At 49.3% G+C, this 23,008-nt stretch overlaps 1 protein-coding gene across 1 annotated transcript in view; it reads left to right on the top strand.

Moving 5' to 3' along the window:
* Positions 1–17,950: 17,950 nt before the first annotated feature.
* The window catches only part of YIPF6 (Yip1 domain family member 6), a 126,136-nt gene continuing 121,078 nt past the window's right edge, over positions 17,951–23,008 (top strand). The window contains exon 1 of the mRNA XM_086918346.1: positions 17,951–18,051. Coding sequence (XP_086774472.1) covers positions 18,016–18,051 — 36 coding nt within the window. The 5' untranslated portion in view covers positions 17,951–18,015. The remainder of the gene's footprint in view (positions 18,052–23,008) is intronic.

The following is a 23,008-nucleotide window of genomic DNA, read 5'->3' as shown; positions in this document are numbered from 1 at the left end:
CAATGTATACCCAACTTGTCAGTGACAACACTTTAAGTCTGTACGCCTGAGATGAGTTAAACATTTAAATTGAGAATATGTATATTCTGACAGGTTTCAACATATAAATAATGAATATTTTCTCTAGAGCTCACTACATTGCAAATAACTGGATAAATGTTGTCCCCGAGCACAGATCAACAGTTATCAATAGTTTCAGAAAAAAAGAAGAACCAAATTAAAGTCTTTCTCTTTCACAGTTCTTTAAATAGTTCCATTTTATTTTATTTTTTCTTTCTCTTCAAGTAATCAGAAGATCGCCATTTCAATTTTCATAATTCATTCAGTTCACATAGAATGTGGCTACATTCTATGTGAACTGAATGAATTATGAATGAATGAATTATGAAAATTGAAATGGCGATCTTCTGAGTACTTGAAAAGAGAGAAAAAAGTAAAAATAAAATAAAAAGGAACTATTTAAAGAACTGTGAAAGAGAAAGACTTTAATTTGGTTCTTCTTTTTTTCTGAAACTACTGATAACTGTTGATCTGTGCTCGGGGACAACATTTATCTTGTTGTATTCTCTGTTAATAGAGGATTTTTGGGGACGTGAGTGGCCATTTTTCCCTTGTTCCCTTGTGCCATCTAATCTGGAAAATTAATAATGTTAGTTGGTGTTGCGCAAAATTGACTCAGCCACTAGATTGCAATTGCAAATAACTGGTCCTACACAAATACCTGAGCTCTGAAGGACGAGAAACTGCGACACTGGGATTTCAAGCCTATCTCTTAAGACAGGGCCTATCTCAAGCCTCGGCGCGCCCGGGCTGAACCACAGGAACAGCCTCTCCGTTTTTCTCCTGCAGTTATGCTCCATATTTGGACAAAAGAGGGACTCCTCGCCACCACGGACCACTCACTCCTGCCTCGGCTCGGACAGACACCTGCAACTTCAGTGGCAGTCACGTTCACGCAAACTTTTAATTGCGCGGCGCATGACAATGGTATGCTTTCACCAGCAGCTCCACCCTATCCCCAACCCTGAAGACGCACACTCACGGCTCGCGGAGACATCTGCGCACCACGCGCGCCATAATTAATAAAGAGCCTGCCTAAGAGGTCCGCACGGGGCCGGCAGACCGTTTAATTAATTAAGAGGCCGGGCCACAGTGCAAGAGCGTGCGTGGGTGCTCACTGGGTGCAAGAGGAGAGCATGCACAGATTTGCAGAGTACAAGAGTGTGGGTGGTCACTGGGTGCCACCGAAGAGTATGCACCGATGTGCATAGTGCAAGAGCGTGGGTGGTCACTGGGTGCCACAGAAGAGTCTGCACCGATGTGCATAGTGCAAGAACATGGCTGCTCACTGGGTGCCACAGACGAGCATGCACCGATGTGCAGAGTGTGAGAAGTTGGCCTGATATGTGATGTCCACTATTCTAGTGGGCACCCTGTATCAGTCCAAACAACCCTTATAGTGATGGTTGTAAAGTCAACCTTATAGACCAGCTATCCTAGTGGTAGCATGGACAAAGCAGTCTTAGGCTAATACTTCAGAGAGCATGTGAAGCCAATTGTTTTACCAATAATAACCCCTTGAATACCAAATGAAAGGACACCACACAAGGTATATATAAAATATATATGTATTTATTACTAACACAACCCCTCTGCACTCTTTATGAGGTCAGAGTTCGAGATACAGCACAAGTGACTCAATAAGCATACTATAAGTTGCACAAATACAATTCTGCCCTAGGAGCCTCACGAACCATATACTAAATAAGTGGTATAAGAACCACTTCAGAAGAGGTGAATAGGCCTAGGGCCTAGGGAATCGCTGGAACTACACTGAACAACCACAGGTTAGGAAGTAGGAGTCTCACAGGATGCGTGTGCAGTGTCTAAACACACATGCGAGTTCTCATAGACTTTCAATGGGAATATAAAAGTTAGAAACTAGTTGATTTCAGACAGTCCGGGTGGACTTGCGGGGAAACCCAGTTAAAACAGGACACTTGGATAGTTATTACCGACGGGAGCACCGGAGTTATGTTATGTTATGTTATGTTATGTTATGTTATGTTATGTTATGTTATGTTATAAACCGTTTTGTAGCGCGCTCTGTTACTTGTGAGTATCCTGGCGCGGAGAGGGATCAAAGCGGCAAAGAACAAAACAGCAAGAGAATTCTCCTAACCTGCACTCGCAAATAGGTGGGTTTTCAGATGTTTTTTAAAAGCAGTTACTGTCGGCATGGAGCGAAGATGGAAAGGGAGGGCATTCCAGGCCCGAGCTACCACCACCGACAGTGACATACCACCCAGTCTGGCGCGTTTGAAGCGAGGAAGAGACAGTTTGAACAATGAGGCAGATCGCAGGGTGCGTGCCGGGATGTACTTGGTGAATCTTCTCTGCAGATAGAGAGGGCCTTGGTCATGAATTGCGCGAAACGCCAGCACCAAGGCTTTAAACCGAATGCGTTGTATTACTGGAAGCCAGTGAAGCGAGCGCAGCTCCGTGCGCACGCTCTTCCACCTAGGGATGTTAAATAATAGGCGTACAGCCGCATTCTGAACAATTTGGAGGCGGTTGACCAGATATGCCGGAATGCCACTAAACAGAGCATTGGCATAATCAAGGCGGGCCAGTATGAGAGCTCTGGCAACCGACTCTCTAGCCTCCCTGGGGAGCAAGGGGAAAAAATTTGCGGAGCATTTTCAGAGTGGCAAAACAAGTGCCAGTGAGTTTTTTGATATGGTACTCAAATCTGAGATCCTCCGTAAACCAAATACCCAGATTTTTAGCAGGTCTCCCCATCTCTGTTGGGCCAGGAATGTTAGGGGGCCAGAGTGTGCTCTTGAATGAGGAGGGAAAAGAGCCGTAAAAGAGCACCTCGGACTTGTCCTCATTGCACTTCAGCTGGGCCTGTGTTAGCCAGCGAAATACTGAGGACAGGCATAGATGAACAGTAGAAGTGTCCAGGTTGTCATCTGGCCAGGTAAACAACAACTGGGTGTCATCAGCATACCCTACAATTTTTGCCCCGAACTGTTCAGCCAAGTGTGCCAAAGGTGTAATGTATACATTGAACAGAAGGGGGCTAAGTGTGGACCCCTGCGGGACCCCTGTAAGCAAAGGTCTTTGCTCCGAAGCATGCGGAGGCATCCAAACCTGCTGGGTCCTATCTGATAAAAAAGAAGAAAGCCAATCAAACACCACTCCCCCAATGCCGATGTCTGACAGCCGGCCAAGAAGGAGATCATAGGGGACAGTATCGAAAGCGGCAGAGAGGTCCAATAAAATTAGGACCGCTCTGCCACCTCCATCAAGACACTCCCGGATGGCTTCAGACATCTCCACCAGGGCCGTCTCGGTGCTATAGGCAGCCCTAAAGCCCGATTGGGCCGGGTGGAGGGCATTAGATGTTTCCACAAAGCTCTCCATCTGTAGAAGAGCAGCCTTCTCACAGATTTTTGTGAGAGCAGGCAAGAGGGAGATGGGTCGATAGTTTCCCGGGACCGACACATCTAGTCCTGGTTTTTTCAGGAGTGGGAGGAGTTTGGCGTGTTTCCACACCTGGGGGACCACGCCAGTGGTCAAAGAAAGATTCACCAATTGCGTGATCTCACTGCAAACAGTCTCCGCCACCTCCGAGAGCACACGGGCAGGGCATGGGTCGACAGGGGAGCCCGATTTAAGGGACTGGAGAAGACGGAGAACATCCTCTTCCAAAACCTGTGCGAAGGTGGTAAATTGGTGCACTGGGAGTGCGGGAGAGGGTGAACAGGGACCGGCTGCAGAGCGATCAGCGGAAAGTGCCTCTAAAAGGCCTCGCTGGATCTTCGCTATTTTAGTTATAAAAAAAGTAGACAGCTCCTCACACCATTGTGCAGAGGACGGGAGGGCCATGGCTTCCGCCACAGGGGACACAAAACTTTTGACGATCGCAAAGATCTCTCTGCTGTTGTTGTTAGCCTTGTTAATGCGCCCAGCATAGTAGAGACCTTTAGCGACCCTAATGGCTCCATAATAGTTTTTTTGAGCAAGTCGAAGGGCGGATTTAGCCTCGGGGCTATACTCTCTCCTCCATACGCGTTCTAGTTTCTTACAGCCCTGCTTCAGCTCTCTTAATTCTGGGGAGAACCAGGGTTGGGAGGGCGCACGTCTGGCTCTGGACAGCACTGTTTGTTTAGTCGAAGCAGTCGCCGCCCGCCCTATCCAATCATTGAACTCCCCCACTACGTCGTCCAGACATCCCTTGAGATGTGGGCGAGTGTTAGACAGGGCAAGTCTAAACGCAGGTAAATTAATTTTTTGACGATGACAGGTGAGGGGCGGGGGGCTGGGCTCAGCCAGCTCCCAGCTAAACCGGACCAAGTCATGATCAGACCAGGATGTTTTTTCCACCGACACTGGCTGAATGGGGAAATTCGTACAAACCAGGTCAAGTAAATGGCCACCCACATGCGTAGGCCCCGACACCCATTGTACTAGCTGGGCAAGCTCCAGAATTTCCCCGAGTCTTCGAGCCTCGGAGGAATCGGGGGTATTCATGTGAACATTTAGATCCCCGACCAAAAGGAACTTAGGAAAGCCTAGTGCCCGGGGGACCAAGTGTTCTTCTAAAGAGTTGAGGAATTGGGTGGCTGAGCCTGGGGGCCTGTAGATCAAAGATCCACCTAAGGTGAAATGGGGAGAGGTTTTGATGGAAAAATGGAGAACCTCACCCCCTAGGTTCTCAGTGAGAGGCTCAGTTTCAAAGCTCCATCCCTCCTTGAACACCACCGCTAGTCCGCCCCCTCTACCCAGGGGGCGGTCCGCTCTAGCTATCTTGAACCCCCTGGGGATCGCGAGTTCAACGCTAGGAGCGGAGGTACAAGTCAGCCAAGTCTCCGTAAGGAACAACAGCTCCAGTTGGCCATCTGAAAGTAATTCAAAGATATCAGCCGCATGCTTCACTGCCGATCTGGCATTGATCAGTCCCGCCCTGATGTAGGTAGTGGCGGCATTGCTGGCTGAACGTGGAGCGGGAGAGGGTTGGGGCTGGAATGCACACGTAGTACATTTTCCCAGAGAATTGGCTAGGTTAGCGCGCGTGCACGGCGAGCCCTTGCTATGAGGAGCAAGTCTCAGAAGATCCGCGCGAGAGTATTGCAGCGTCGCAGAGCTAGCTAGCACAAAAGGAGGCCGGGCAGGGTGAATGGCCCTGGGCCCGTCCGGGGCACGGACGGGCACAGACGGGCCCTCCTTTGGCGCTCCTTCGGCGCGCAGTCGGCGTGCCCGCTGCGCGCGACCGCTGCGCGCTCGAGGGCACATCGCTATTTAAAGGCCAAGCCCCTCCCCGAGCTGGACCGCTAACTCGAGTCCAGCCGGGATCCGAGACTACCAAAATGGCGCCCGACCTGGCCCTCCACTACAATCGGCACTGGCAAGCCGCGGTGGACCGGGGCCCAGGGGGACCGGTAAAACGCTCACGCACACAGCGGAACAGCAGGTAGGGGTTAAAAACACACACAGCACAAATTGACAATCAATTGGGGGTGTTTTAAAAAATGATTAAAAATCAGGAGAAAAGTCCAGCGTGAGGCGCGTGACAGAAGAGAATACCCTCGCAGTCTGCCACACAGATCCGAGCGCTCTAGCAAGGTGCTGCCACCACCCTGAGCTAACGCGCAGTCACACCAGCCCCTATACTATTTAAAGGCCAAGCCCCTCCCCGAGCTGGACCGCTAACTCGAGTCCAGCCGGGATCCGGGACTACCAAAATGGCGCCCGACCTGGCCCTCCACTACAATCGGCACTGGCAAGCCGCGGTGGACCGGGGCCCAGGGGGACCGGTAAAACGCTCACGCACACAGCGGAACAGCAGGTAGGGGTTAAAAACACACACAGCACAAATTGACAATCAATTGGGGGTGTTTTAAAAAATGATTAAAAATCAGGAGAAAAGTCCAGCGTGAGGCGCGTGACAGAAGAGAATACCCTCGCAGTCTGCCACACAGATCCGAGCGCTCTAGCAAGGTGCTGCCACCACCCTGAGCAAACGCGCAGTCACACCAGCCCCTATACTATTTAAAGGCCAAGCCCCTCCCCGAGCTGGACCGCTAACTCGAGTCCAGCCGGGATCACCAAAATGGCGCCCGACCTGGCCCTCCACTACAATCGGCACTGGCAAGCCGCGGTGGACCGGGGCCCAGGGGGACCGGTAAAACGCTCACGCACACAGCGGAACAGCAGGTAGGGGTTAAAAACACACACAGCACAAATTGACAATCAATTGGGGGTGTTTTAAAAAATGATTAAAAATCAGGAGAAAAGTCCAGCGTGAGGCGCGTGACAGAAGAGAATACCCTCGCAGTCTGCCACACAGATCCGAGCGCTCTAGCAAGGTGCTGCCACCACCCTGAGCAAACGCGCAGTCACACCAGCCCCTATACTATTTAAAGGCCAAGCCCCTCCCCGAGCTGGACCGCTAACTCGAGTCCAGCCAGGATCCGGGACTACCAAAATGGCGCCCGACCTGGCCCTCCACTACAATCGGCACTGGCAAGCCGCGGTGGACCGGGGCCCAGGGGGACCGGTAAAACGCTCACGCACACAGCGGAACAGCAGGTAGGGGTTAAAAACACACACAGCACAAATTGACAATCAATTGGGGGTGTTTTAAAAAATGATTAAAAATCAGGAGAAAAGTCCAGCGTGAGGCGCGTGACAGAAGAGAATACCCTCGCAGTCTGCCACACAGATCCGAGCGCTCTAGCAAGGTGCTGCCACCACCCTGAGCAAACCGGAGTACTCGAGTTACCTCACCCAGGGAAGCCGGGTGCATAGGTGTGAAGTCGTGTTGGGTTTCGTCGTCAATTCCTATTGAGAGCTGCAAGAGATGCTGCAGGCGACCAGGAGGAAGATGACCGGCTGGATCCAAGGGTGGATCGGAGACGTGAAGAACCTGAAAGCAGATGGGACAGAGCCTGGGTCACTAGCCAGTGACCAGGAAGGAACCAGGCGATGTCGAGCTGCAAACAGGTGAAGAAGTGAAGCTTGTCTCTGCAGCCACGTTGACCAGGAGGCGTCGACGACGACCAGGAGCTGGATACTGACTGTCCCACGAAGGCTCTCACTGTTGGCGGTGTCGGGTTCCGGATTGGAGTCAACAAGCCTTGGCAACGGCAACCCAAGCAGGAAGTGAAGATCGGCTTTTTGTACAGACCAGCAAGGTCTGTGGAGCTTCCCCTTTACAGGAAAGCAAGAGCAAGCCCAGAGCAACCAGGCAAGCAGCGTTGTTTCAAAATGGAGTCTTCAAGATGGCCACTAGCCAGCGGGCTAGCAACCGCGAAGACGCGTCGAGAGGAAATGCAAGAGCAGACCCCACGCGGCACTCGTGGAGTGTGGAGGGCTGAGCTTCGGTGCACTTACGACTCTGGGTTGGGGCTTCTCAAGTCCCAATGCACAACGGCGACGAAGTAGATGACCTACTGGTAACCCTACCAGAAAATGAGATATCAACGTACAAAGACCTAATAAAGTGCTTGACAAACAAATTTGACCCGTAAAGAAACACTGATTTTGAGCGATATACTTTCACCATAGCATTCCAACACACCGATGAGTCACTAGATGATTTTGCGACAAGACTAAGGAAGCTAGTAACTCACTGCGAGTACGATAAATATGACAACGAACAAGCAATTTGTCTACGCATCATTGAAGGGTGTCGTGACACAGAGTTCCGCACAAGGATTCTGAAGGAACCGACATCACTAGAGAACATCCTATCACTAGCAAGGGCGGAAGCAAGAGCGGTAATACAAGCAAAGGAAATTGAGCGAGGAAAAGAAGGACGAGTCGAACAGGCACACCGCATGACAGAAAACAGCTGCACCAACAACTGGAAGAAAGGAAAAATGACCAAGCGACAAGAAAACAACCAGAATCATCATGCTACAGATGCGGACTTGAATTTCCACATAGAGGCGCGTGCCCAGCGTTTGGCCAAACCTGCAGGAAATGCAACAGGTGCAATCACTTTGCCAGTGTTTGCCAAGGGCTGCAGTTTAGAAGTGAAAGAGGAAGACCGGGAAGACCGCTGATGACAACAAGCAGACACGTCAGGCATGTCGAGACAGCAAACAGAAGCTCTTCAATTGAGTCGGTAGATGAAGAAGAAGAAGAAAAGGTAGAGCGACTGTACCTCATGTCAGATGCTGCTGTCATGTCCACAGATGAAGAGAAAACTAAAGAAAGCATCCGCCTCATAGACAAAAACACCATAAAGAAGACAGAGTCTGTGACCATTGACGTAGGACCACACAGAGCACGGTTCGTGCTCGACAGCGGCGGCACATGCAACATCATGTGTGCGTCGGAATATGAAAGGATGGAAGTGAAACCAGCGCTGAAACTGTCGAAAGTTGAGGTGTTCACATGGGGGGTCAAAAAGGCCCGTGACCAACCTGGGAAAATTCACAGAGAACCTAACATGCAAAAGTCAAACGACAAAAGAAGGGATTCATGTACTGAGAGGTGACATTCCAGCACCGTGCCTGTTGAGCAACGTCACAGCCCAAGTGATGGGCCTGCTCGAGATGACGTATAACATGTCGGAAAAAAAGAGCATCTTAAAGGAATATCCCAAACTAATGAAAGGACTGGGGAAGCTAAAGGGGCGCCAAATAACGCTGCACATTGACGAAGCGATAAAGCCGGTAGCTCAACACCACCGGCGAGTGCCAATACACCTGCAACCTCAAATAGAAGAAAAGATTGAGGCACTGCTGAAACAGGACATTATAGAACCAGCCGAAGGGCCGACGCCCTGGGTGTCGCCATTAGTGGCCGTACCAAAGAAAAACATGTCCAAAATTTGCATCTGTGTTGACATGAGAGTACCAAACACAGCAATTGAACGGGAAAGACACCCTGGACCTCATCTCGACAACATGATCAGTTGCCTAACAGAAGATTCTCCAAACTAGACTTGTGCAAAGCATATCATCAGCTAGAGCTTGATCCTCAGTCAAGATATATAACAACATTCTCCACGCACCTTGGTCTGTTCCGCTACAAGCGTCTGAGTTTTGGAATATCCTCAGCCACCGAAATATTTCAAGAGACATTAAGACAAGTGATAAGGCCAGTAAAGAATAGCCTGAACTACAGCGACGACATCCTAGTGTTCGGCAAGTCGGATGAGGAACACGACAAGGCGCTGCGAGAAGTATGCTCTCAACTAGAGCAGGCAGGGCTCACGTTAAACTAAGACAAATGTGAACTGGGGCGAGATGAACTAGTTAGTATTCTTCTGACACATTTTTTTCGAAAAAAGGAATGCGGCCAGATCGCAGCAAGGTGGACACACTGGAGAAAGCCAGGCAGCCAAGCGATGTGGCAGAAGTAAGATCATTCCTTGGTCTTGCCAGTTACTGTGCAAGGTACATTAAAGACTTTGCCACAGTAAGTGCACCGTTGCGAGAACTGACAAAACAAGGACAGAGCTTTGCATGGACAGAGGAATGCAGCAAAGCTTTTGAAGAGATCAGAAAAGCCGTGACTGCAGTAGATCATCTGGCGTACTTTGATCCGCGACTGTGCACTGAATTGACAGTGGATGCAAGCCCGGTGGGGTTGGGAGCAATACTGGCGCAACACAGACCAGGAAAAGACTCACCAAGATGTGTGGTAGCATACGGAAGTAAGAGTCTCTCTGACGTTGAGCGAGCCTACTCTCAACCGGAAAAAGAGAGTCTAGCAGTTGAGTGGGCCTGCGAACATTATCACATGTTCATATATGGGAAACCATTCATGATAATAACAGACCACCAAGTACTCATAACAATCTATAGAAACCCTAACGCAAAGATACCACCCCGGATAGAGAGGTGGAGAATAAGACTGATGGACTACAATTTCAAAATAATACACAAGCCAGGCAAAGAACACAACCCGGCTGACTACATGTCCAGACATCCTTTGCCACACGCAACTGAGGCAATGACAATGGCGGAGGAATACCTAAACTTCATACTGAAACACAACACGCCGGCCTCAATAACAATGGCAGAGCTGGAACATAAGACGAAGCGGGATCCCACCATGCGAGCGATACAGAAAGTGACAAGACAGCAAAGGGGGAGACACATCAACAACAACAGCATTGTGGATGAAGGAGTAATGAAGGAGGAACTGTTGGCATTCAAGAAGATCCACGAAGAGCTCTCAGAGACCGAAAATGGCATCATGGTGAGAGGAACGAGAATAGTGATGCCCCGAACACTGAGGAAGCAGACAATAGAACTGGCGCACGAGTCACGCCGAGGAATGGTCGCAACTAAGAAAATGCTACAAGAAAAAGTGTGGTTCCTGGGGCTAGACAGCATGGTCGAGGCGACTGTCATGCGTTGCCACGTCTGCCAAGTGACGGGCTGCTGCCCAAGCCAGAGCCACTTCAGATGTCTGAACTACCAAAAGCGGTGTGGACTGAACTGGCGGCAGACTTCTATGGACCACTGGAGACAGGAAATTACCTGTTGGTAATAATAGATGAGTTCTCCCTTTTTCCAATTGTCAGGCAAGTAGCGTCAACGTCAGCAAACGCGACATTACCAGTCATGGATGACGTGTTTGTTGTATGGGGCTCGCCCCAAACATTAAAGACTGACAATGGCCCGCCGTTCTCGGGAGAAGAGTTCAGAAAATTCATGGAATACCTGGGAATCAGACATCGGAAAATAAAGCCTCTGTGGCCACAAGCGAACGGGATGGCGGAAAGGTTCATGGGGACCATAAAGAATGCGATACAGAGAGCAAAAGTAACACAAATATCAACTGGACAAGCACTATGCCAGATACTGAGGGACTACAGGAACACCCCTCACAGCTCCACAGGCCGGTGCCCGGCCGAACTCGTCCTGGGACGCTCGAGCAGACCCAGGCTACCACAAATAGAAGCAACGACGAGTGTAGAGCGAAGCACCATAGCTGTCAAAGATGAAGAGGCAAAAGCAACAAGCATTGGAAATGCAATAGGTCTCGCATTAGGAAAGTTTGAGCTATTGGTATTGTAAATGACACTTTTTTTTATTTACGTGTTGGTTTTGAAAGTAGCAAAATTAATAGCTTTGTCAGTTACAATGTCAATAGTTTTAACTTTTGCAAATGTGACACCTATAGCATTTGTAATGCAATGTGTGTTGTATTTACGTGACTTAGATGTATTGATATTACAAATAAGAATGGCTTTTAATTTTGTAAATAATTAATACTTAAATAAAAGTTATTGTAATTTATAATGGCAATAGCTTAAACGTTTGTAAATAACTTTTGTGAAGATTATGTTCAGTGTATTTTATTGTGACGACAATCCAAGAACATTGCATTTGCACCTACACACACAGAGCCACACACATGTAGATGTGGTGGTGGTGGATCTGGGGGATATGGTGGCGGTGGATGTGGTGGTGGTGGTGGATGTGGTGGTGGTGGTGGATGTGGTGGTGATGGTGGTGGATGTGGGGGTGGATGTGGGGGTGGATGTGGGGGTGGTGGTGGATGTGGTGGTGGTGGTGGAGGTGGTGGTGGTGGTGGAGGTGGTGGTGGTGGTGGTGGATGTGGTGGTGGTGGTGGAGGTGGTCGATGTGGTGTTGATGTGGTGGTGGTGGTTGTGGATGTGGTGAAAGTGGTGGTGGATGTGGTGGTGGAAGTGATGGTGGTGGGTGTGGTGGATGCGGTGGTGGATGCGGTGGTGGATGTGGTGGTGGTGGATGCGGTGGTGGATGAGGTGGTGGATGAGGGGGTGGTGGATGCGGTGATGGATGTGGTGGTGGTGGATGTGGTGGTGGTGGTGGTTGATGTGGTGGTGGTGGATGTGGTGGTGGATGTGGTTGTGGTGGTGGTGGTGGATGTGGTGGTGGTGGTGGATGTGGTGGTGGATGCGGTGGTGGTGGTGGATGCGGTGGAAGTGGTGTATGTGGTGGTGGATGTGGTGGTGGATGTCATGGTGGATGTGAAGGTGATGGATGTGGTGGTGGATGTGGTGGTGGTGGATGTGATTGTGGATGTGGTGGTGATGGTGGATGTGGTGGTGTTGTGGTGGATGTGGTGGTGTTGTGGTGGATGTGGTGGTGGTGGATGTGGTGGTTGTGGATGTGGTGGTTGTGGTGGATGCGTTGGTGGATGAGGTGGTGGATGAGGTGGTGGATGAGGTGGTGGATGAGGTGGTGGATGAGGTGGTGGTGGATGCGGTGGTGGTGGATGCGGTGGTGGTGGATGCGGTGGTGGTGGATGCTGTGGTGGATGTGGTGGTGGTGGATGTGGTGGTGGTGGATGCGGTGGATGTGGTGGTGGTGGTGGATGTGGTGGTGGTGGATGCGGTGGTGAAGTGGTGGTGGATGTGGTGGTGGATTTGGTGGTGGTGGATGTCATGGTGGATGTGATGGTGTATGTGGTGGTGGATGTGGTGGTGGTGGTGGATTTGATGGTGGATGTGATGGTGGATGTGGTGGTGATGGTGGATGTGGTGTTGGATGTGGTGGTGGTGGATGTGGTGGATGCGGTGGTGGTGGTAGTGGTGGATGCGGTGGTGGTGGTAGTGGTGGATGCGGTGGTGGTGGTAGTGGTGGATGGGGTGGTGGTTGTAGTGGATGTGGTGGTGGTGGATGCGGTGGTGATGGATGCGGTGGTGGTGGATGTGGTGGTGGCGGTGGATGTCATGGTGGATGGTGGTGGTGGATGTAGTGGTGGTGGGTGTGGTGGTGGTGGTGGATGCGGTGGTGGTGGATGCGGTGGTGGATGAGGTGGTGGATGAGGTGGTGGATGAGGTGGTGGATGAGGTGGTGGATGAGGTGGTGGATGTGGTGGTGGATGTGGTGGTGGTGGATGCAGTGGTGGATGTGGTGGTGGTGGAAGTGGTGGATGTGGTGGTGGATGCGGTGGATGTGGTGGATGTGGTGGTGGATGCGGTGGTGAAGTGGTGGTGGATGTGGTGGTGGATGTGGCGGTGGATGTCATGGTGGATGTGATGGTGGATGTGGTGGTGGATGTGGTGGTAGATTTGATGGTGGATGTGATGGTGGATGTGGTGGTGATGGTGGATGTGATGGTGGATGTGGTGGTGGATGTGGTGGTGGATGTGGTGTTGATGGTGGATGTGGTGGTGGATGCGGTGGTGGTGGATGCGGTGGATGTGGTGATGGTGGATGCGGTGGTGGTGGTGGATGCGGTGGTGGTGGTGGATGCGGTGGCGGTGGTGGTGGATGCGGTGGTGGTGGTGAATGCGGTGGTGGTGGTGGTGGATGTGGTGGTGGTGGATGCGGTGGTGGATGCGGTGGTGGATGGGGTGGTGGTGGTGGTGGATGCGGTGGTGGTGGATGTGGTGGTGGATGTGGCTGTGGATGTCATGGTGGATGTGGAGGTGGATGTGATGGTGGATGTGGTGGTGGATGTGGTGGTGGATGCGGTGGTGGTGGATGCGGTGGATGTGGTGATGGTGGATGTGGTGGTGGTGGTGGATGCGGTGGTGGTGGTGGATGCGGTGGTGGTGGTGGTGGATGCGGTGGTGGTGGTGGTGGATGCGGTGGTGGTGGATGTGGTGGTGGTGGATGCGGTGGTGGTGGTGGATGGGGTGGTGGTGGATGCGGTGGTGGTGGATGTGGTGGTGGTGGATGTGGTGGTGGATGTGGCTGTGGATGTCATGGTGGATGTGGAGGTGGATGTGATGGTGGATGTGATGGTGGATGTGGTGGTGGATGTGGTGGTGGATGTGGTGGTGATGGTGGATGCGGTGGTGGTGGATGCGGTGGATGTGGTGATGGTGGATGCGGTGGTGGTGGTGGATGCGGCGTTCCAACCCGTCACACAGCTAGTACTTGTGGTTTAGAACAACAGACATATGAACTTCGATTATTTCAAAAGCCAATTTCCAACATGAAAATATTACCTTGTCTGACACCGACTCTTCTCACTGTGGTAAGTGTAATGCCGATAGTTAAACAGCGCGCAGGCTCCTGTAATTATTGTTGAGCACGTTTGGCCCACACCTGAATTGCTTACTTTTTCCTCATAAGCAAAAATATCATGCAGTGCTGTCCCTCTCCCGCTCAGACGCTGGAATTCCTAGATTGTATATTTTGTTTGAAGTTGATAGCCGTCTGAGCTAATAGCAAGCCTCAGAGCAAGATCGGACAGACTCCCAGCCGGATTCAAAGAAGGGCATGGAAAACCCCAGCAGGCAACTAAGGTTATTCGAAAGTGGCTAAGAGACGTTTTTATGGGTCGCTGCATCAGCACTTCTACTTGGAAGCATGCCAACAGAAGGTTGGTTGGGAACATTGTGCGCAAAAGTGGATTAAATGTCCAAGGTTAGGGGCGGCCAGAACTAAAAACAGTGTTAAAACCCTCACTGAGGAAATCGGACAAGCTAAAGCTGTCTCGAAATGCAAAGTGCAACAAAACGTTCCCATAAATGTGAGGTCTGCTGCTATTCACATGTGACATGGAGACCTAACCTTTCTTGCCTGAAAGTCATTTGCTTTTTTTTTAAATTTTTCTTTTTTACGGAAGACTAAATTCTAACATGTTTTACATTTTGGAAGTAAATTGTATTCTTAAATAAAAACAAGCATTGATAAAGCTAATGGGTTTGGCATCGAGGTACTAATCTATGCAGACTGCAGTTTTGATTGTGAAATGCCTTTGTCTTAATGCATTATTACACTAAATCGAAACCCATTGTTTTTGTTAATGTTTGTTTGTTACAAGCAGCGGGCTTGTACATCTGTCCGTGTAAACATAAATGTGTACATGTGGGCATAACTCGAACACAGTTCCTGACTAAACATTAAAAAAGTATTTCTCTGTGAAAAAACAAAAATGGATTGCTTTGAGTATACTGTGTAGGTATGATATTAAGAATGTAATGATTCAGTGTACTCCTTTAGATATTTAAACTTGTCTTTGCAATACGAGTAGTCCTTAGGCAGTGACATTATACCTCAAGAATCTAATCGTATGAGTTGAGAGAGAAATACACCGCTGAATAGAGCTAAAACCCACTGGACATACATTTCTAGGAAATTGTAACAATAGGTCCTGTGGACAACCTTATTGTATAGCAAGACCTAATATGAACAATAATGAGGTGCGGGCAAAATAATTTCAACACAGACATCATTTAGGGCTCGCAGCTGCAACCCTTCGCATCCCAGCTGCAACCTCTGGCTTCCCCCTTGCAATTCCTGGTACCGGCTGTGTTTCCAACCCCTGGCCTCCGAGGTGGCAAAATCGGTGCCAGGAACGCAGAACTATGGGCTCTTATCACCTGGTTTTCTACCCATTGATTATTACACTAGCAAGTTAAATATTGTTTGATTATCAACTGTTACTGTAATAGAAAATTGAGCGCCAGGGACTAGAATGAGACCGTCACTGGCAGCGGAGTAAGAAAAATAAAAAGTGCTCAATTTTAAATGTATGTCATGTGCGTGCTTGTCAGTGGATGTGTGAGCATGCGTGTGAGTGCAGGGGGGTGAAATTAATTGGCAAGTAGTTTGTGAAAATGAGTGGGACTGAGTCTATGTGAATCAGAATGAAAGAGTGACTGCAAGTGAGGAAGGTGGGTGTCGGAGAATGAATGAGTAACAAGTCTGGGGAGTGTGAGTGAGACTGAACAAATGACAGTGAGTTTATCTGTGATTGAGAATGAGTAAGAATTCGTGTGAGTGAGAAAGTATGAGTGAGTCAGAATATGAATGAGCAAGAGTGCAAACGAGTGAGAATTAGTGAATGTGAGAGAGTGCGCGAGATTGATTGGACAGAGCGAAACAAGGAGAAACACGAGAGACGGCCAGCGGCCGTCAAAGTGAAAGTACGGCCGGCTGAGGGCATTGCTGTGGGGAGGGGGGATGAGAAATGCGACACGGCGGGCAGGGGAGGGGGCGGAGCGGGGAGAGCGGCATGAGGGTGTGAAGCAGCAGGGGAGGAGTGCTGCTGGCGATTGACTGGCGATTTGATGATGTGCACGCGCATTTTAGGTCAATGCGCTTGCGCATTGACCTAAAAGCCACGGGCACAGCATCAAATCGCCAGTCAATCGCCAGTCTAGGTAAAGCTTATTTAAGCCCCTATAGAGCTTCGCCAGCTATGCGCATGCGCACAGCAGGCGAGCCCTAAAAATGAAGGCATACGCACATCAAAGGAGGCACGCCCTAAAAATGAAGGCATACGCACATCAAAGGAGGCACGCTACCAAAACAAAACTAAAGGAAGGAGGCAAGGTGTTAGTGAGGCAACGACAACAGAGGAAGTCAGACAGTGCGTTCTCGAAAGAACCGCTGACTGTGATGGAAGTGAAAGGGCCAATGACAACAGCGGCAGCCGGGCGGTATCACATCACAAGGACCAGCTCGCATTTTAAAGAACTGAGAATGAGAGAAGAAGAACTGCTGGCACCAACGCCAGAGGCAGTGAAGGAGGAAGAAAATGTACAAGATGACAGAGGAACGAGACCGAGAAGAACATGCAAGAAACCACAGAGACTGATTGAAGAGATGTAATGTGACGAGGGTCTGTGAAGGGTCTCTATCTCTCTCTCTCTCTCGGCAGGGGAGGGGACATTCGACGAGGCGCAGGGGTAGGAAGTGAGGCGAGCTGTGCCCGTGTAATAAATAAACATCCTTGAAGTCAAGCAATGGTGTCGCGTGATCCTTGGGGAACAAACAGAACACTACAAAAAGCAGGTCCTGAAACGGGTCCCAATTGGGCTCTGCATTTTTGCCGACACCCTCAGGATGAAAAAAAAAGTCTTAACTCTGCAGCAGTACCACCCTTAACTGCCTTTGATGTAACTTCAAAGGTTACTGGTTATAGTTCTTTCACAGTCTCATCATTTCAGAACTGAAGCATTTTCAATATTCTATACAACGTACACATAGATGTTCCTTATTAATCTTATGCAACTACAACTATTGGCAAAACAAATATTCCTGGCATGTTGTAGGTGTAATGTTACTTGTCTAATTATATATCTGAATGTAATGACAGAAGCAGCAAATTACCAGTCAGGTGTCACACCATGCCAAGCACAGATTTTGAGCTTACGTTTTAAGCCACGCCCTAATTTACCCGCCACGCCTATTTTAGCGAGTGATCCTACAGTTTTTTCATCTAATTAAAAAAAAAATCATCTCACTTAAAGCCTATATGCAGCGAGGCCCTCCCATTCCAGACCGTGCTCTCAGCCCCAACAAATCTCCATGTGCCTTCAAAAAACATGAATGTGACCTTGCGTAATGTAAGTAGTGTTCATGTAACGCGTTCCAATACCTTCGGGTCGAGTTCGCGCTATATAAAAAATTTAAAATTGAAAAAACATTTCTAAGCAAGAACTAATTGCTCTGTCAAGGGGTACATTCTTACCATTTGTTATTCAAGTTATGCGTTAATGTATACAGTCTTTGCAATGCAGGCTTAGAAAAAAATCATAATTGATTGTCACCATCACATGCGCGTATTTGTTTACCATCGATGACGTCTATGTATTGCTTTAATTCTTCGGTAAATTATTTCTGTTGGAAATGCCACGCCTGCTACATCTATAAAACAGAATTATACATAAATACCGAGGCAATAAAAGGATATACTCAACATTTTCTCATTTGGTTACTTCAAACACGCAGCTACAGATTTGTTCAAATCACGTATTCAGTATAATGTATCACAATGACGTTCCTACGGACGTCCTTCTTTTGTTTTTATGGGCAAGTGGCGTAAATTGGTGGCCATTATGGATTGGGGAAACTTCAGTAGGGCAGTTAATAAAAGAAACGCTTGAAGAGTATGGCTGCATAGAAGGATCGTTTGATATTTCTAGAAATGCGACGTTGTTATACCTTACAATTAGCCAGTTCCAAGATGGCCGCTGCGTTCCACCGCTTTCTGCGTCTGTAGGTCGCCAGGGAGACAGACTGTCACTGTGTGCAGCGGCCGCGACTCGATGACGTCACAAAATCCGTCTCCACGTCGCCCTGTTTGGTGAAGATGGCGGAAGCCGATGATGAGAGCAACAAACCGCTGGTGAGGAGGTAGAGAGTGTAAGAGGACGTGGCTGGGATCCCTTCAAGGACCTGTGCGTGGTGCTTTAAAAGGGCGCAGGAACGAGGCCAATAGGCGCTCTGTGCAAGAGATTTGGTGGAGACCCCACCCTAGAAATTGGGACTGAGGGGAGAGGCGGGGTTTCATACCACCAGCCTGTCATCATTGAAAGGTGCCTCTGTAATTGTTAGTGAACCATCATTTTTGTTTTGCATTGGGCTTGGTTAAATACTTTGAGAGCGCACAGAAGCAAGTTTTTTCCACTTTCCTAAAAGGAGGATTCAAGTGTACCCTTAAAAGTAATTGTAATTATATAGCGCTTACAACCCGTGACGAGACGTCATGGGATCCCTGGTTAAGCACTAAACAAGTTTGGCTTTGCGCAGTTATCCAAATCTGCCACTCGCCTACACCTTTTGGATGAGTATGTTCGTTCCTCCAAAAATCTCCACACCCCACCTGCACCAACATCTACACGACCCTTCATGCAGCATGACCGATCCAGCTGTATGTAGCTTCTTCAGTGTTTAATACGTTTTGTACAAAAGACGACTGATTTTAGGTTAGTAACAAAGGGAGGTAGTACACAAGGGTAGTTCAAAAACCATCCTAACCCAATTGTTTCTTGGAGCTGTGTGACCCAATATAACCACTCCACAAACCGAATTGCAGATGCTTATGAGTATCAACCTTGGAATGTTAAGTGCGTGCTCGGCCCCCTGTGATTACAACCAATTGCATGTCGGTTTATATAAAGATCGACGTCTTAAACCACTAAGGGGGAGATTTACAAACATTTTGCACTGCGTTAGCGTCACAAAAGTAATGCTAACCAAATCAATTTTTTTTTCTCGCTATTTACTTTCCAGCGCAAAGCTTGTTTTGCGCTGCAAAGCCCCCCCTAAAGTAGCTCGGATCACTGCTTTGCGTTACTTAGCACAGAGGGGGTGTTACATGGGTGGAACTTGGCCGTTCCCATGCAACCACCAATGCCTTTTGATGTAAAACCCTATTTAACCCCTTCGCTGCTGATGACGAGCTCAGCTCGTCATCAGCCACGGTGGTCGTGTGCTGCTCGTCATGTAACGCGGCTTTTAGAAAAAAGCCGCACAGCGCAAAAATAACCGCCGCACGCATGTGGTTAAACAAAGATTTCTAGACATGGTTTTGTGCCAAAAGTTAACACCCCTTCAAAGTAGGGGCTAACAGGAGAACTGCTTTAATTTCTCCGTGCTTTTCTGACTTTGCATGCGTGCTGCACTGTGCAGCAGGCATACAAAGTGGGAAAAGCTTCCCATCGTGTCTAGGAATAGTATTTTGTACAAAAAGGTTACCCTTCCTGTATAAAACCTTCTAGACGCATGCACACACCCCAGCGCTATGGCACTAAGGTGTGTTCATGGCCGCTGAAATCCGCACAGGCGCAAGGGAAATGTGAGGAGAGAGCCATATCTCTGCAGATATGGAGCTCTCCTGTTCCCTTCCTGTCGCGCAGCTCAAGGGGAGCTGTGGTACGTTGCGTGACTAATTTGTAAATCTCCCCCTAGGTTGTCTGAGTGGGATTGAAGCACAAACGCATGGTCTTTAGGCTACAACAGTCTCTCCGTACATTAGTCTGTGATCTACTGTTAGAATCAAGAGTTGTGATTTGCAGATTCTACTTCGTCTCTTGAGCAGCCTTTCAAAATACTGATGCCTCTTATAAGATGATGTGCAGCTTTACGTGAAACAGTGGTACCAAGAAATCATAAATCCAAGACTGCACTTGTGCGATGAATGTGTAGTCACCTGTAGGGTTCCACTGCAGACTGAGGCAGAGAGAAGCTTATACTGCTGCCGGCTGTGCCTAGTGTGTGTTTTGTGACTCAGAATAAGCACCACTTTTGTGCAGAGACTTTAAATTAACTCTAAATCTACTTCCTTTACTGTACCTGGTCTGTGTGTAAGAGAAGCCTGCATAGCTGCTACTCTTATTGTACTATGCATGCCTGTTGCATTGCTACTGGTGTTTGATGTACTTGCTTATATGAGAAGCTGTATTGTTGCTGCCTATGCTGCTTGTTCCTTGTGCTTATGTGAGAATTCATGCACACAACGCACATCTGCAGTTGTGTGTGTGTTTACTAATTATATTTTTTTATATAGTGCTTCATATTTCCATGTGCACTTTCTAAGCACCTTAAAAAATAGATGTTACTATTACCCACTTTATGTTACTCAGTTTCTCAATTCAGAAGAAATGAATGCTAAGTCTGCCCTGCTTGGATTGGAACTCAATTGCAGGGGATCAAGATGATTGCACAGCTGCTAGAGTGCTTTACGTTTTCTTGGTGTAATAGAAAATGTTGAGTTACTCCCTACAGCTGTTGTAGCCATCGTGTCTGCATGAGGAAAATGGCATAGTTTATATAGTTGCTATGGCCATCACTTGTCTGAGAAGAGGTACAAAGAGCAACCCATAAGACTAGTAAATGTTCTTTTTGCACCAGGAACAGCTTTAGTTGTTTTGCCTACCTCGAGTAATAATAACAAGTATTGGAAATGCAATAGGTCTCGCATTAGGAAAGTTTGAGAGATTGGTATTGTAAATGACACTTTTTATTTATGTGTTGGTTTTGAAAATAGCAAAATTAATAGCTTTGTCAGTTACAATGTCAATAGTTTTAATCGCAAATGTGACACCTATAGCATTTGTAATGCAATGTGTGTTGTATTTACGTGACTTAGATGTATTGATATTACAAATAACAATGGCTTTTAATTTTGTTTAATTTTGTAAATAATTAATACTTAAATAAAATTTATTGTAATTTATAATGGCAATAGCTTAAACGTTTGTAAATAACTTTTGTGAAGATTATGTTCAGTGTATTTAATTGTGACGAAAATCCAAGAACATTGCATTTGCACCTACACACACACAGAGCCACACACACACACACACACACACATATAGATGTGGTGGTGGTGGATCTGGGGGATATGGTGGTGGTGGATGTGGTGTTGGTGATGGTGGTGGATGTGGGGGTGGATGTGGTGGTGGTGGTGGATGTGGTGGTGGTGGTGGATGTGGTGGTGGGGGTGGATGTGGTGGTGGAGGAGGTGGTGGTGGATGTGGTGGTGGTGGAGGAGGTGGTGGTGGATGTGGTGGTGGTGGTGAAAGTGGTGGTGGATGTAGTGGTGGATGTGGTGGTGGAAGTGATGGTGGGTGTGGTGGATGCGGTGGGGGATGAGGTGGTGGATGAGGTGGTGGATGTGGTGGTGGATGTGGTGGTGGGGGTGGATGCGGTGTTGGTGATGGTGGTGGATGTGGGGGTGGATGTGGTGGTGGTGGTGGAGGAGGAGGTGGGGGTGGATGTGGTGGTGGAGGAGGTGGTGGTGGATGTGGTGGTGGTGGATGTGGTGGTGGTGGAGGAGGTGGTGGTGGATGTGGTGGTGGTGGATGTGGTGAAAGTGGTGGTGGATGTAGTGGTGGATGTGGTGGTGGAAGTGATGGTGGGTGTGGTGGATGCGGTGGTGGATGCGGTGGTGGATGAGGTGGTGGATGAGGTGGTGGATGAGGTGGTGGATGAGGTGGTGGATGTGGTGGTGGATGTGGTGGTGGGGGTGGATGCGGTGGTGGTGGATGTGGTGGTGGTGGTGGATGTGGTGGTGGTGGATGTGGTGGTGCATGCGGTGGTGGAGGAAGTGGTGTTGGATGTGGTGGTGGATGTGGGGGATGTGGTGGTGGATGTGGTGGTGTATGCGGTGGTGGTGCATGTAGTGGATGTTGTTGTGGTGGTGGATGTCATGGTGGATGTGGATGTGGTGGTGGATGTGGTGGTGGATGCGGTGGTGGTGGATGTGGTGGTGGTGGATGTGGTGGTGGATGTGTTGGTGGTGGATGTGGTGGTGGATGCGGTGGTGGTGGAAGTGGTGGTAGATGTGTTGGATGTGGTGGTGGATGTGGTGGATGTGGTGGTGGTGGATGCAGTGTTGGTGATGGTGGTGGATGTGGGGGTGGATGTGGTGGTGGTGGTGGTGGTGGATGTGGTGGTGGAGGAGGTGGGGGTGGATGTGGTGGTGGAGGAGGTGGTGGTGGATGTGGTGGTGGTGGAGGAGGTGGTGGTGGATGTGGTGGTGGTGGATGTGGTGAAAGTGGTGGTGAAAGTGGTGGTGGATGTAGTGGTGGATGTGGTGGTGGATGTGGTGGTGGAAGTGATGGTGGGTGTGGTGGATGCGGTGGTGGATGCGGTGGGGGATGAGGTGGTGGATGAGGTGGTGGATGTGGTGGTGGATGTGGTGGTGGATGTGGTGGTGGGGGTGGGTGCGGTGTTGGTGATGGTGGTGGATGTGGGGGTGGATGTGGTGGTGGTGGTGGAGGAGGAGGTGGGGGTGGATGTGGTGGTGGAGGAGGTGGTGGTGGATGTGGTGGTGGTGGAGGAGGTGGTGGTGGATGTGGTGGATGTGGTGGTGGTGGATGTGGTGAAAGTGGTGGTGGATGTAGTGGTGGATGTGGTGGTGGAAGTGATGGTGGGTGTGGTGGATGCGGTGGTGGATGCGGTGGTGGATGAGGTGGTGGATGAGGTGGTGGATGAGGTGGTGGATGTGGTGGTGGATGTGGTGGTGGATGTGGTGGTGGGGGTGGATGCGGTGGTGGTGGTGGTGGTGGTGGTGGTGGATGTGGTGGTGCATGCGGTGGTGGAGGAAGTGGTGTTGGATGTGGTGGTGGATGTGGGGGATGTGGTGGTGGATGTGGATGTGGTGGTGTATGCGGTGGTGGTGCATGTAGTGGATGTGGTTGTGGTGGTGGATGTCATGGTGGATGTGGATGTGGTGGTGGATGTGGTGGTGGATGCGGTGGTGGTGGATGTGGTGGTGGTGGATGTGGTGGTGGATGTGTTGGTGGTGGATGTGGTGGTGGATGTGTTGGTGGTGGATGTGGTGGTGGATGCGGTGG

This window comes from Lissotriton vulgaris, chromosome 4_1 (assembly GCF_964263255.1).
Source record: "Lissotriton vulgaris chromosome 4_1, aLisVul1.2, whole genome shotgun sequence".
NCBI classification, from domain to species: domain Eukaryota; kingdom Metazoa; phylum Chordata; class Amphibia; order Caudata; family Salamandridae; genus Lissotriton; species Lissotriton vulgaris.
This window is presented reverse-complemented; position numbering and strand designations above follow the sequence as displayed.